Source organism: Sarcophilus harrisii, chromosome 2 (assembly GCF_902635505.1).
Source record: "Sarcophilus harrisii chromosome 2, mSarHar1.11, whole genome shotgun sequence".
NCBI lineage: Eukaryota > Metazoa > Chordata > Mammalia > Dasyuromorphia > Dasyuridae > Sarcophilus > Sarcophilus harrisii.
Window position 1 is genome coordinate 633,384,203 of NC_045427.1, and position 13,578 is coordinate 633,397,780.

Sequence of the window (13,578 nt, forward strand, 5' to 3'; positions counted from 1 at the left end):
AACCCTTAAACTTGCTCCAGACACAGGGACCCCTCAAGCACTACACAAACATCTCATGATCAGTGCCACAATGGTGGGCGCCCACACCTCTGTGCTGTGCCCAGTCACAATTTGGGGTCGGGAGGGATTTTGGGGACCACTCAGATTGACTCATTTTTACAAATAACCATGAGAACAGAGGGTGCATCTGAGCAGAATTAGAACCCGTGCCTCAGACCCCCTGCGTGCGCCTGGGTCACAGTCACCACGATGCCCCTGCTCCCTCCCCTAAGTCACCGTCCCATGAGGGGGGTCAGAGGCAGGAAGGAGGAGAGAGGGAGGACGAGAGCGCCCCCCCTCCCCCTCAGCATCATGTCAAGAAGGGCCGGAAGCCGGGACCACTCCCAGGGGATACAAGCCCCAGGCAAGCCCCCGCTCACCCGCTCCTGAACAAAGTCCATGATGTTCTTAAAGTCCAGGTCATCGTAGTAATTCTTAATTCCCCTTCGGATGTTGTCATTCAGAAACTTGATCGTCTGTTCAGAAAAGAGAAATTCGGAAAAGGTCGGTCTGGTTCTGGGGTCTCTCCCTTCTCCCCGACTCCTTGTGACTCTGCTCAGCAGGGCACACGTTACAGGTCACGGCCCTTTGGATGATGGCTCCTCACAGATGAGGAAGGAGGGGCTCAGGGAGGGGATCACAGGATGCTGGAAGGCCCCTGCACGCTCAACTAGCTCTCGCTTCTTAGCTGAGGAGCCTGGGACCTCGCCCGGGAAAGTGGCTTGGCCAAGGTCACCCCAGGCTCCAGGAGTTCTGATGGCTGGAAGAGCCGGCCCTCTCCCCCCCCCCCCCCTTCTCAGGGCGCCCCCCGCCCAGCTCTCCTGTCAGGGGTGGGCGCCTCTCCCCGGGAAGAATGCCGCCTGGCCGCGTCCCACCCCAAGTCCCACCGCCGCCCTCCCTCACAGTCCTGCCGGGCACGAGCTCTCTGGGCAAACAAAGGGCCTCACAGCAGCTGTGGGCGGGCGAGGCCCCAGCGATGGGCAGGCGACACTGCCCGCCCCAGAACAATGGGGGCCTTCAGGCCACAGGGACGCTAAAGCCCCGCAACAAGGGGCCTTCTCACATCTGAGGGAGAGCCAGACAGCAAAGCCAGGGGTGGGGATGGGGGTGGAGGTGGGGGTCCCCTCCCCCAAGTAACACCAGGCTTGGGCCGGGTCCCCAAATACCCAGCGGAGCCCTGCGGGCCGGGCCTTCTCTCGGGCCCACTCTGGGGCCACTGCCTCCCCTGGGAATGGAACCTTGGGTCAGGGCCGAGGCAGGGGGGGCGGGGGGGTCATTCAAGAAAGACCTGGATCCAAATCCTTCTCACACACAGTGGGGGCGGGGCTCTAGGGAGCCCCATAACCTCTCAGGGCCAGATCACAGAGTGAGCGCTCAGCAAAGTTTATCAGGTGGTATTGTTTTGTCTTTTAGACAGAGGTTCTTAACCCGGGGGTCAGAGCTCGACTTTCTTTTTGTTCGGAGAACCTCGTTTCAGTGTGACTGGTTTTCTGTGTAATTCTGGGAGCTGTAACTTCAGCGCCCTGAGAAGGGCCCCCCAGCTCCCAGATGCCCCAAGGGAGCCAGGACCCCACAGGCCGAGAGCCCCGCCATAAGCTTACAGATCATGCAGAAGGTGCCGCCGACACTGGCAGGGGGGTTCTCCATTGGGAGGTTCCGGGCAGTCCCGTCTCTGCTGTGTGACCGGAAGCCGGCACTCCCGGCACGGGGCGGCCCCAAGTCAGCGCCCTCAGAGCTCCGGCGGCCCTGAGGGACACGTCGTCCGGGCCACGGAGGCCAGGAAAGAGGCTCCCGGCCCAGCTGCTCGGGGCTGCAAGCCTTGGGCTCTCCCATCGGACATGTGGGGTGTCCTCAGGGGTATAGACGCTTCCCTCGCCCGCTGCCTGACCGTGCCCCAGAGACACGAGAAGGGAACCGCAACTGTCCTGGAGCCTTTGCTTCCCCAAGTTACTCACGGGCTCCACCCTGTTATAGGCCATGCCCAGGACTGTGCCTGGGCCTTTACAGAGACGGAAACCTCGCTTCCCCAGAGCCCGGGCCCCGCCTGACCCGGCCCCCTCTGAGGCAGGACACGCAGGACAAGGGGGAATTCGCAGATCTCCCCTGAGGCGGCTGGGGATAAGTGACCTGCCCAGGGTCACACAGCCAGGAAGTGTTGAGTCTCTGAGGCTGGATTTGAGCTCGGGTCCTCCCGACTTCAGGGCTGGTGCTTTACCCACCGCGCCCCCCAGCTGCCCAAGGATAAGCTTCCAGCTCCGACCGCAGCCCACCTTCTCCTGCCTGTTCCTCCGATGCCCCAAACCCCTGCACGTCTGACTGGGGGTCACTGGGAGCCACTGAGCTAAGCGCCCCGGGCCCCTCCCCTTCCCCCATCAGTCCCCAGGGGTGCCAGGGCAGCCAAGTATCTCCAAGGGCAGCATGAGCAGCCTGAAATCCAACTCAGCACCAGGATGATGATGGCCCGGGCCACGTGGCCCGGGGAGGGGAGACGGGGGCCTAAGGTCTCACCCAGTTTCCCTCAGACTTGCAGGTTGACACAGCTGACTACTGTTCCCCTCAAGTTCCCAGGGTCACCCCATTAAATTGTAAGTTCCTGGGGCAGGGTACAGACTATCTTTTGCCTCTTCTTATATATTTAGTGCCTGGCACATAGTAGGTGCTCAACAAAGTAACAACCTGTACCTAAAAAAGTACATCAAAAGGAGAAAAGCCATAACATGGTAATAAATTAAGTAAATTAAAAAACGTTTATTTATTGACATGAATTAAGTTAACCCTAAAAATCTGCAGTTTATTAATATTATGAGCCCCCACCGGCACGCTCCCCAGTGGTTATCAGCCAGGCTTGAATTAGCCTTCCGAAAAGCTAATTACTTCAGATAAACGGCCCAGACAAACATCCGGCCCAAACCCTGATTGCACACCCTGGGTCCCCGGAGGGAGAAGGCGCACATCAGAGAACACATGGAGCCCAGTCACTGCTTCCTGGAACCCTCCCTCCAGGGAGCCCCCGTCACCTTCTCCTCGGGCTTAGCTCTCTGCCCCTCCCTGGGAGGGGGTGTCCTTGGGGGCCCCGAAGTTCCGCCTCCTTGCTCTGCTTTATCTGTCCCAGATCCGTCCCTTGGCTCCCAAAGAAGATGCCGCCCCGGCTGCCCGAGGCACTCTGTACCGGCTCCAATGGACGCTGTGGCCGTCGCCAACGGGAGCGAGACCTTCTGACTTTGGGAGTCGGAAAGGGCGTCCCTTTGTTAACATGGAAGAGCCGAGAGGGAGAAGAGGAAACTCTTCCCTCTCCCCTTCCCTCCCCACAAAGGCAGTTCCCCCGTGGGAGTCCTTTCCCCCCGGCTGGGCTGGCTGTGGGAGGGAGTGTCCCTCTCGCATCACACACAGGCCCAGACAGCCCCGAGATCGCTCCCACACAGTGTCAGCTGCTTTCACACAAGGGGGATCCCACATGACCCGTCACATCGATGGATGTGTCCAACGCACCCGGTCTATGGGGATTGGTTAGTGATTCAGAGGTATGACCCCTGTTCTGGGATGAGCTGGTTGGGGGCGGGCTTAGAAATCACCGCTCTGGCACATGGGGGCAGAGAACTGGCTCATGGGACAAAACCAAAGGGCGCTTAAATCTCAGGGCAGAAACACAGCAGCTGGGAAGGCCCTCAGAGCACATAGAACGTGGGACAGTCGGAAGGTGGAACATAGAAGGTCAGAACCAGAAAGGGCGTCCAAGTCTGGACCAGCAATGTCAGAAGTGGGCATTCCGGGGCCTCGTAACACAGCCGAGGACCAGAAGTCAGGGGCCGCCCGGCTGTGAGCCAGGCCCAGCGCTCCCTCACCGCAAAGAAACGTGAAGTCCTGCTATCGGTGGGAGGGGAGGAGAGCTGAGGGAGCAGGAAAGGAGAGCGGGGACATGGGGGCAGAGGGGGCCTGGGAAGCTCGGTGACCTCAGCACCCACCCCCACGGCAGCATCTGGAGGAGACGAATTACTGAGCAAGGGCTCCCTTTGGGAGGGGCCGGGACAGAGGCAGCAGCTCCCAGGCCTTGCTGCCAAGGAAGAGAAGCTCCCCCCGCGATGACCACGGGCAGAGGAGACCCGGGGGAAGGACTCAAAAGCAAACGGAGCCGCTGCCCTTCAGAGAAGAGAGAAGGGCGGTGGAGCCCAGGAAGGGCAGTGGAGGGCAGGAGACATCCCAGCTGTGCGACCCTAGTCAGGTCAGTCAACACTGCCCTGAGCTATAAAGTGTCGCTTCATGCAGGCTGTCCAGAGCCCTGGGCCTACAGCCAGGAAGTCCTGAGTCCAAAGGGGGTCCCAGACACTTACCAGCTGTGTGACCCTGGTCAAGTCACTTAACTTCAGTCTGCTCCCCTCCCAGATGCATAGAATGGAAGCTCTGAGGTTCAGAGAAAGGGAGCCACAAAATGGCAGAGCCTCTGAGACCACCTGCACCCAACCTTTTGTCGAGCAATCTCCCTGGCCAACGGCCGTCCTGCGAGCTTTGTGGAGGCGGCGACCACCCCTGAAGCATCTGTCTTGCAGTTAAAAAGCTTTTCCTAACATGCCCTAAATCTGCCTCCGCGAGAATTCCCCTCCGTTCTTCGTTCTGCCCTCAGAGAGGCCCCCGAGCACAAGGGGCCTGGCTTCCAGGGGATGCCCGGCCTGGTGAGAGCCCATGAATCTTCTCTTCCCTAGCCCAGGCAGCCCCAATTCCTTCCGCCGATCCCACAGAACATGGCGGTCTCCTACCAGACAAAGCTCCGGATTCTCCGAGTCTTTCCTAAAATAGGCGCTCGGGCCTGAAGAAGACAATCCCAACATGCTGGGCCCGGTGAGGGGGGCGGGGGCTGTGCCATCACATCGGCTTCTACAGCAGCCAGGGTTACACGGAGGATATGTGTTCACCTTGTGGCCCACTAATGCCCCGAGGTCTTTTTCATAAGAACTACCGGTCCTCCAGCTTCAGCTTGTGGAGGCAATAGTTTGTTGTTGCTGTTGTTTCTTTTTCTCTTTTTCTTTTTTTTTGGCTGAGGCATTGGGGTTCAGTGACTGCCCAGGGTCACATAGGCAGGAAGTGTTCAGTGTCTGAGGTCAAATTTGAACTCAGGTCTTCTTGATTTTGCATCATTCCCACAAACCATGCTCTACATCAGTTCAAGTCTTCTTGATTTTCTCTAAATTCTGAGCATTTGCTTGATCTCTCTCTCTTTTTTTTTTTGCTGAGGTAATTATCAACAAGCATTCATTAAGTGCCTACCGAGTGCCCAGCACTGTGCTTGGTGACAGGGATACAAACACAGAACTAAAAACAGTTGCCACCAAGGCTTGTAAGTAGAGCTAGGAAAAAACAGCACGTACACGGCAGGCATATACAAAATAAACCCTAGGTGATTAGTAGCTGGGAACATCAACAATCAGAAAACAAGCACTTACTAAGCACCTACTGTGTACCAGGCACTGTGCTAAGTGCCAGGAAGACAAAGAAAGGCAAAACACCCTCCCTGGGGGAGCTGCCACTCAAGTTGAGATGATGGAACAAAGCAAACTCTTCAGAGCAAGGAGGCTACATGGCTGCTACGAGGATACAGATGTCGGCTGTTCCCGTTCCCAGCATCCAGCCCAGAGCGGCCGCCTTATCCACAAGAGGAGCAAACAAAAATAAAAACCAATCTGCTACAACGTAGGGAGGCCGTGCTGGCTGCACTTCCCTGTGCTCCCCATGGAATGCCCCTCACTGAGGAGGAAATAAGGTTCGTGCCCTGGGGATCGCTGCTTCCCTTTCTGCTTGTACGCTGACCATCCTCTGAAAGGGGCTCTAGAATCTTATTGGGAAGCGAAGGTGAGCCTGCCGTCTCGTTCTCTTTTCTTTGAAACGGGGATGTTGCCTTTCAGGGGAACCAGGCACAAAGTGAACGGAGCACTGGGCTTCAAAGGGGAGGGGAACTGCTCCCTTTAGGAGTCTCACTCTCAGAGTCCCCTTTGATCAGGATCTCCCGGGTTCCCAGGGGTTGAGACAGAGTCCAAAGCTTCCAGGAGGAGAGAGCAACTCCCAGAGAAATTCTAAATTCTCGTTCAATCGAGGAATCCTGGTCTGATCTGCTCGGCCGCCCCAGCCCTCCCCAACACACCCCATAGAACAGCCTCCCTCAGCCGAGGTCTGCAGACGGCCTCAGCCATTTGCCAGGCCCCTCCTGACCCCGGAGAAAGCACTCTCAGCCCAAAACTCCATTTTCCATAGACCTGCCTCTCTAGAAGTCAGTCTCTTGGCAAACTGGTTTCTATCCAACAATAAACTTTCATTTTGCCACTAATAATTCGGGAATGAGTGAATTCTTTCATTCTAAACTTGCAGCTGATTAAAAGGGGATTCTGAACAACTCTCTTATTGTCACTAACATCACCACCAGGAATTGAGAGCACTCAAACCGCATCGAGCTCATATCTAGACCTAGCCGTGTAACCCTGGACAAGTCACTTCACCCCGTTTGTCTCAGTTTCCTCATCTGTAAAGTGGGATGAAGAAGAAAATGGCACACCAGTCCCGTATCTCTGCCAAGAAAACCCCAACTGGGGTCACAAAGAGTCATTCACAACAGAAAAGTGACTGAAGAAGAATTTCCTTTTTTCTAGTCCCACAGCATCCCTCTCACTGTTCACAATCTTTCAGACATCACTACTGACTCAGCAATGTCTAGCTCACATCGGCCAATTCGGAGGATCACAGAACCAGAGCAAGAGGGGACCTGTTATTCCCATGCACTCATTTTACGGATAGAGAAACTGAGGCAAAAGGTGACCGTAACCCAGCCGGGATCACTTAGGCAGAAAGTGTCAGCGGGAGGATCTGAATCCAAGGCCTCTGAACCCAGAGTGAAGGCAATCTTCAATGTGTCACTCAGTCTCTTAAGAATAAATTTAGCAGGTCTCAAAATCCAGACTCATTACCAGCAGTTAAGTGTTCCCTCCCCTGATCCAAGACTGAAAGGAGGATGGGAGCCCGAGGGGCGGCTGGGAATCCTGGAGCCAGAAGCCCAAGGGCTCCTTGAGAGTCAGGACACTTGGGAACACAAAGGCAGGAAGGAACCGATCAGAGCAGAGGCGGGGCCCCTCGGGCCACAGCTGTGCCGGCGTCTGGAACAAAGGGATGAGCAGGAACCCTGTGGGATGCAACGAGCCGGCAGAGCAAGATTCAAGTCCCAGCACCCCCCAGCACAGGGGGGGGGGGGGGAGGGGGGGGATGAAGGCTCCACCCCCCCCATTCAGTTTCCCTGTATGTAAAATGAGGCAAATTGGTGTCTCCTGGGTCCCTGAGCTCTAAAGCCTGTGACTCCAGGGCACCACTGGGCTGGTCATGGCTGGTGCTGGGGGAGCTCTCAGCCACCGCCCCCCCCAAACCCCCTCGGGACCTGATTTACAGGAAGAGAAGAAGGCAGGAAAGGAAGGAAGGGAGGGAGGGAGGGAGGGTCACTCACTGCTCAGAGGAGTGGGTGAAGCCCAGGGGGCTGTGGGAGACCCCCACATCTGGCCCCCGCGCAAGGTCCCTTTGGCCAGCTCCCCCAGGCCGGGGAGCAAAGTCCTCACAGGGGCCAGTCCCTCCCCCTCCGACCTCAATGAGGCTTCTCCCTCTCATTTCTCCCAGGAAGCAGTGCCCCGAAGGATGCCCACAGGGCCTGGCTTGGTCATTTATGCCAGACTGTGCCACACCAGGGGTCCCCTCTGAGCCTCAGCTTCTTCATCTACAAAATGGTTCCCCCCATTTATCTGCAGGGCTCAGAGGGCCGGGATGGGGGAATCCGAGGCAGCCTCGCAGCAAGGCTGGAGCCTCAATTTACTCCAGCAAGTATCCAGAAGCCGCTCCCAGGTAGTCCCTGAGGGGGATGCTGGGAACCTGCTGCTCTGGGGGCCATCCCCCAGGGGACACTGGCTGAGGTGGGGGGGGGGAAGCGCCTCTTCCTGCCTGACCTCGCCCAGGGGGTCACTGCGTCCCAGGGCCGGACACAAGGGCCTGTGAGGGAGCCGCCCCCCCCAGGGCCCCAGGAGCCGCCCCCCAGGTGCCAGGAACCCCATGGGCCCCAGAGGGATTTCTCCGCCCATGCAGCCCAGGGGGAACAGGCTTCATTCCCTGCCCCAGGAGTGCCCCCCCCCCATAGCAGTGCCCAGCCACGTTCAGCCCCCTCCCCCCCAGCCACAGGAGCGATGCAGCAGGCCAGCCCAGAGAGGCCCAAAGAGTGCCCCCCACTGGCGGGTCAGCCAGGACTCCTCCTGCGGGGGTTCCTGTACCCTCCTCCTCTTCCATCCCAAGGGGCAGGGCTGAGCTTCCTGCCAATACCTGTCCCTCCTCCCTCCCCTGGTTTCAATGACCTAATTTGATTAAAAAGCTGATTTTATCAAGAAGCCTCTGAGTCTGTCCTTGGGAGAGATTCAGGCCAGGTTCTGATTTGGGAGACAAATGGATGGTGAATGGGTCAAAACTGGGGGGGAGGGGAGCGGGGGGGGAGAATGAGGAGGGGGGAGGGAAGAGAAAGGGCGAGGGGCAGAGGGGAAGGGAGGGAGAAAAAGAGGGAAGAGGAGGAAGAACAGGAGGAGGGGAGTGGGGGAGGAGGGAGGAGGAAGCCCCCTAGAGGAACACTTGGGTTCTCCATGTTTCCTCCTTCCTCCCTCTCTCATCACCTTTGTCTCCCCTGTGACAAGGGGCCCAACAGCCCAAGCGGCTCGTGGGGAGCCACTGAGACCCATGTTGGGGGAGGGGGAGGGGAAGACCGGCCTCTCCTTCTAACCGGACCTCGGGGGGGGGGGCGACAGGTCACTCTGGGCCCCCCGAATCCCATGACCGTGAGGGGCCAGTTCCGGGCAGAGCTTTGCCATCGGGGTGACTGAGGTCAGACAGGCAGGGCTGGGAGGGACCCTTTACAGGGACCTGAGGGCGCCCCGGGGAGTAGGGGCAGAGCACTCCCTGCAGCCTGGCTGGGCTCCGCTGCCACAAGGAGTGGCCGGCTGCCTAACTGACCAGGGAACACCCCCGGTGCCCCCCGGACCCCCCAGTGTCTGCTACACTCGATCCCGCAGAGCGCACACAGAACAGACACCACTGGGCCTCATAGAGCTCCCCGGGTGCCCGAGGACACCCCCGGGCCTGCCAGCCCTGACCCTGACCCCCGGACAGGGCCAACCGGCCCGAGGCCTCTGTCCCCCCCTCTCCACCCCGAGGGATGTTTAAAGCCTCAGTTTCTCCATCTGTGAGATGGGGCCAAGGACCCAACACAAGCCCCTCTGCACACCCCCATCCCATAGCAGGAAATGCTTAACCAAAAGACTGATGGATCTTAAACTACAAACGCTGTTATCAGTAAAAGTGACTGTGGACCCAGAATCAGATAATGGGAAAGGCCGGGCTGGGTCCATGGGCAAGGCCGGGGACTCTAGCAAAAACGCCCCCAGGGAACCTGCGGTTATTGCGGGGGCAGCCTGAAAGTCCCTGTGAGCGTCCCCAAGAGTGTCCCCATGAGTATCCCCCATAAGCGTCCCCGAGAACGTCCCCAGTTTCGGAGCATTTGGCCGTGACCCCCGTCACTGACAGCCGGGTCATTGATACCCACTGTCGGTGCAGGGGTGAGGACGCAGCACTGACCCCGAGAAGCCGGGGGCCTCGGGCTCTCCCTGAGCCCCCTCCGGTCTCACTGGACACTCCCGTGGCCTGCGGCTGTATCAGTGAGTTACACAATAAGCGATCACACACAACTTCGGGGGGAGGAAGGACCCCGGGCCCGCACTGAGCCCCAATTTCCCCCCTCCCTGGCACTACCGCCGCCCCCGCCCTCCCTGCTCACCTGGTTCCTGAAGGTCAGGGCCACCACGCCCCCGATGAGCTCAATGATGAGGCAGATCCCCAAGATGTACATGAACTGTGGGAGGAAGGGGGTCACTTGGGGGGAGCCCAGCACTGCCCTTCCCACGCCCACTTCACAGATGAGGTGACTGAGGCTCCACAGCAGGGAAGCTGCTGCCTGGGCTTCGGAACCTGTCAGTGCTCACCCTGGTACCCACTGCCACTAGGGGCACCACATGCACAGAGCCAGGGCTCCAGGATCTGCCTCAGTTTCCCCATCTATAAAAGGGGGCCTCCCCTTAGGAGACCACCTTCCATCTACTTTGTGGGCTTCTCTCTGCCCAGTTACTTGACTGAGTGACTGACCACGGCCCGTGAGGGGCCCTCCCGCACCCCCAGAGCCGGCGGGCAGCAGGCCAAGGGAGCCCCCCAACTGGGCAGGAGCGGGGGTGGGGCCGGCTTACCGCCTGGAGGAGACAGAAATTGTCCCGGAGGGAAGCCAAGACCCCCACGAAGGAGACGATGAACATGATGACCCCAAGGAGGATGAGGATGATGGCGGGCGCAAGGAAGGCACTTTCGAGGGTCTTGTATTTCTGGCGCTCGACTTCCGCGTAGATCCCCACGGAGAGAATTAAGGCACCTACAAACTGCAAGCAGAGAGGGCAAAGGTGACTTTCTTCTCCTCCCTCATAAAAAAGGGGAAGAAAACACAAAGTTACAGCTATGAGAACTCCCAGAGAGGAAACGCCCTCCACCAGGGCAGGCAGTGCCCTCTCTGGGACATGTCGGGGAATCTGCAGATCCACATGCCAGCTTCCTGGAGGGCGGCTCTCTACTGGCTGGGCCAGCTGCCTCTTGCCAATTGGCTAAAAAGAATGCGTTATTGGGGCCAAGTGATGATGAGGGGGATGAGCTCCCCTCAATGATGGGGATGAGGGGGATGAGCTCCCCTCAATGATGGGGATGAGGGGGATGAGCTCCCCTCAATGATGGGAATGAGGGGGATGAGCTTACTTGGGAGCAGGGGCAGAGGGCATCACCCAGGGGGTTTACAGGGACTGGCTTCACTCCAGTGTCTCCTGGGAAAGACCCGGGGCTAATTCTGCTCCTCAGCTGAAGGGGATTTCAAGCCTTTGGGGGTAGGGGGGCTTCTAAAAAGATCTCTCCACAAGAGATACCAACTAGGAGTTTCCTTTCACCATGAGCCCGGGGGCGGTGAGAACGTGGGGAGAGCAGCTAGCTGGCATTTGGAGGGGAATTTCTTCATTAAAAGACTTTGTTGGCACTCTTCTGATGGGCAACTGGGCCAAGGACTCGGAAATCAGCCTTGTATCCCGAAGCCCGACTCTCACATGTGGTACCAGCTGCCCCTCTCAGGGGGACTTCACACTGAGCCCTCAGAGACCTGTAGCCTTAGGGTCCCGAGGCTGAAAGGGGCTGACAGTCGGAGGCGCCCAGCCCAGGGCTCTGCTCAAACAGGAGGCTTTGCAGAGAATGACTAGGCTCCCCACACTTGGGATACAACTACAAGTTATGGAAATCTTTAGAACCCGAGAACTTCTGTTGACGCATCTAGACCCAATCATGACTTGATGCACCTGGAATTTCCAAGAGTCCCAGGGTTTCTCTAGAATCTCCAAGGATCGGAGACTGAGTGATAATTGAACCTTGAATGACTAATTAAGCATTCAACCAAACCCACCCAGAGAGAAAGCAAACGGGACTTTCTTCCCCTCCCTCCATCATAAACACGGTGGAGAAAACACAGAATGATCAATCTGACTCTGCTATGGCCGAGGGGAAGGACGAGGGAGGCCGGGAGCATAAGCTCTACTGGACGGACAAGAACAGCACCTGAGAGCTCAGTGCCACAGGAACCCCCAAGGACAGAAAGCTCCCCAGCAGGACGGCCCTCTCTGGGACTTGGGGGTAGAGCTCTCCAGAGCACAAACAGAGGAGACACTGGACCCGGGGCTCCCTGGTTTTGAGGCTCTACCAGGCCACGCTTCCCCTCTTTAACTGGACGAGTATTTTGTATGAGTAAGTGAAGCACCTGCTATATTCAAGAGCAGGGAATAAAAAGAATAAAATAAAAATGGTTCTCAAGAAACCTACACTCCCCCGTAGGAGACGCCATCCATCTAAGCAGTGCGTACAGAGTGCAAGAGGAGAAGGTACGAGCAGCTGAGGAAGGGAGGGGCCTGTTGCAGGAGGGCATGTTTGAGCCAAGGCTCCCCTGACAGGATTAGAACCCGATACCAGGAGACACTAAGATACACCTAGAACTCCGGAGGCTTCCTGGAATGCCCCAGAACCAGCCACACAGATGGAGGCAGCTGGGGAATGCAGTGGGCAAAATGAGCTCGAGGCTTGGGTCAGGAAGACACAAGATAAAGCCCCCCTGGGATACTCGATGGTCATGGGAATGCTGGCTAATCTGTTTCCTTCTCTGTACAATGATGGAATTGGCAATGAGATGAACCAAATCAGTTCCAACAGAGCAGTAGTGAACTGAACCAGCTACAGCCAGGAAAAGAACTCTGGGAAATGACTAAGAACCACTACATAGAATTCCCAATCCCTCTATTTTTGTGCGCCTGTATTTGTGATTTCCTTCACAGGCTAATTGTACAATATCTCAGAGTCCAATTCTTTCTGTGCAGCAAAATAACTGTTAGGACATGTATACATATATTGTATTTAACATATACTTTAACATATTTAACATGTATTAGTCAACCTGCCACCAGGGAGAGGAGGTAGGGGGAAGGAGGGGAAAAGTTGCAACAAAAGGTTTTGCAATAGTCAATGCTGAAAAATACCCATGCATATAACTTGTAAATAAAAAGCTATTTTAAAAAATGAGGGGGGTGGGCTCCATGGTCTCCGAAGTCCCTTCCAGTTCTGAATATGTGTTCCCAGATCTTCCATCCCTTCCCTGGAGACAGTGCAGAACCTCCAGGAGTTCTAGACTGGCCATCTGGATATACCTAGAAAGGCTCCCGTTATAGACCTGCACTCACCCACAGGAACATTCCCAGATGCACCTGGTATCTCAGAAACTCCTTTTGATCCGACTACACTGGGAACAAAGACATCTGGAACCCTGGAGATGGCTTTGGTGACTCAGCAGCAGGTTTGCTAGTTTTCCTTCCATCCCCCAGCTACTCTGTGACAGGAACTTTCTGCTCAGTTTTCCATAAGGGGGGAGGCCCTGCCCTCTGAGCTTTACAGGTGATCCTTGTCCGGGGCAGGGGCCGCAGCTGGCTACCTAAGCAGGCCGGCCCCTTAGCCCCACGGAGCCAGAAGCTGTCCGAGATGAGGAGTCGGACAGAAGTGGTTGTCATGCCAACCAAAGACTGAGGTAAACATTTTGACAGGAGAAATACACAATTTTCCAAAGATAGACCATAAAATGAGCAGCCTCAAAAATAGCCCAGCAGCCCCGGAGATTTCTTTTTACTGCTTTCCCCCTGCCCTGGGGGCCGCAGATGGCTGCTCCACAGCTAGATACAGATTTCCATAAAACAAGGAGAACTTTGGGCTAAAAGTCCTCAGGTTAGAAAACAATGATAACCAACCTTTGTGTAGCACCTAACTTACAATTATTATCTCCTTTGGCCCTCACAACAATCCTGGGGGGTAAGTGCTCTCATTATCCCCTTTTTTCCAGAGATGAAGTGACTTGCCAGGACCATGCAGCTCGTA

General features: G+C 56.8%; 1 protein-coding gene across 1 annotated transcript in view; it reads right to left on the reverse strand.

Annotated features, from left to right (window-relative positions):
* The window catches only part of TSPAN15 (tetraspanin 15), a 45,901-nt gene that overhangs the window by 4,894 nt on the left and 27,429 nt on the right, over positions 1-13,578 (reverse strand). The window contains exons 2-4 of the mRNA XM_031956847.1: positions 10,332-10,517; positions 9,869-9,943; positions 420-515 (exon numbers count right to left, since the gene is read on the reverse strand). Of these exons, the coding sequence (XP_031812707.1) occupies positions 420-515; positions 9,869-9,943; positions 10,332-10,517 (357 nt within the window). The remainder of the gene's footprint in view (positions 1-419; positions 516-9,868; positions 9,944-10,331; positions 10,518-13,578) is intronic.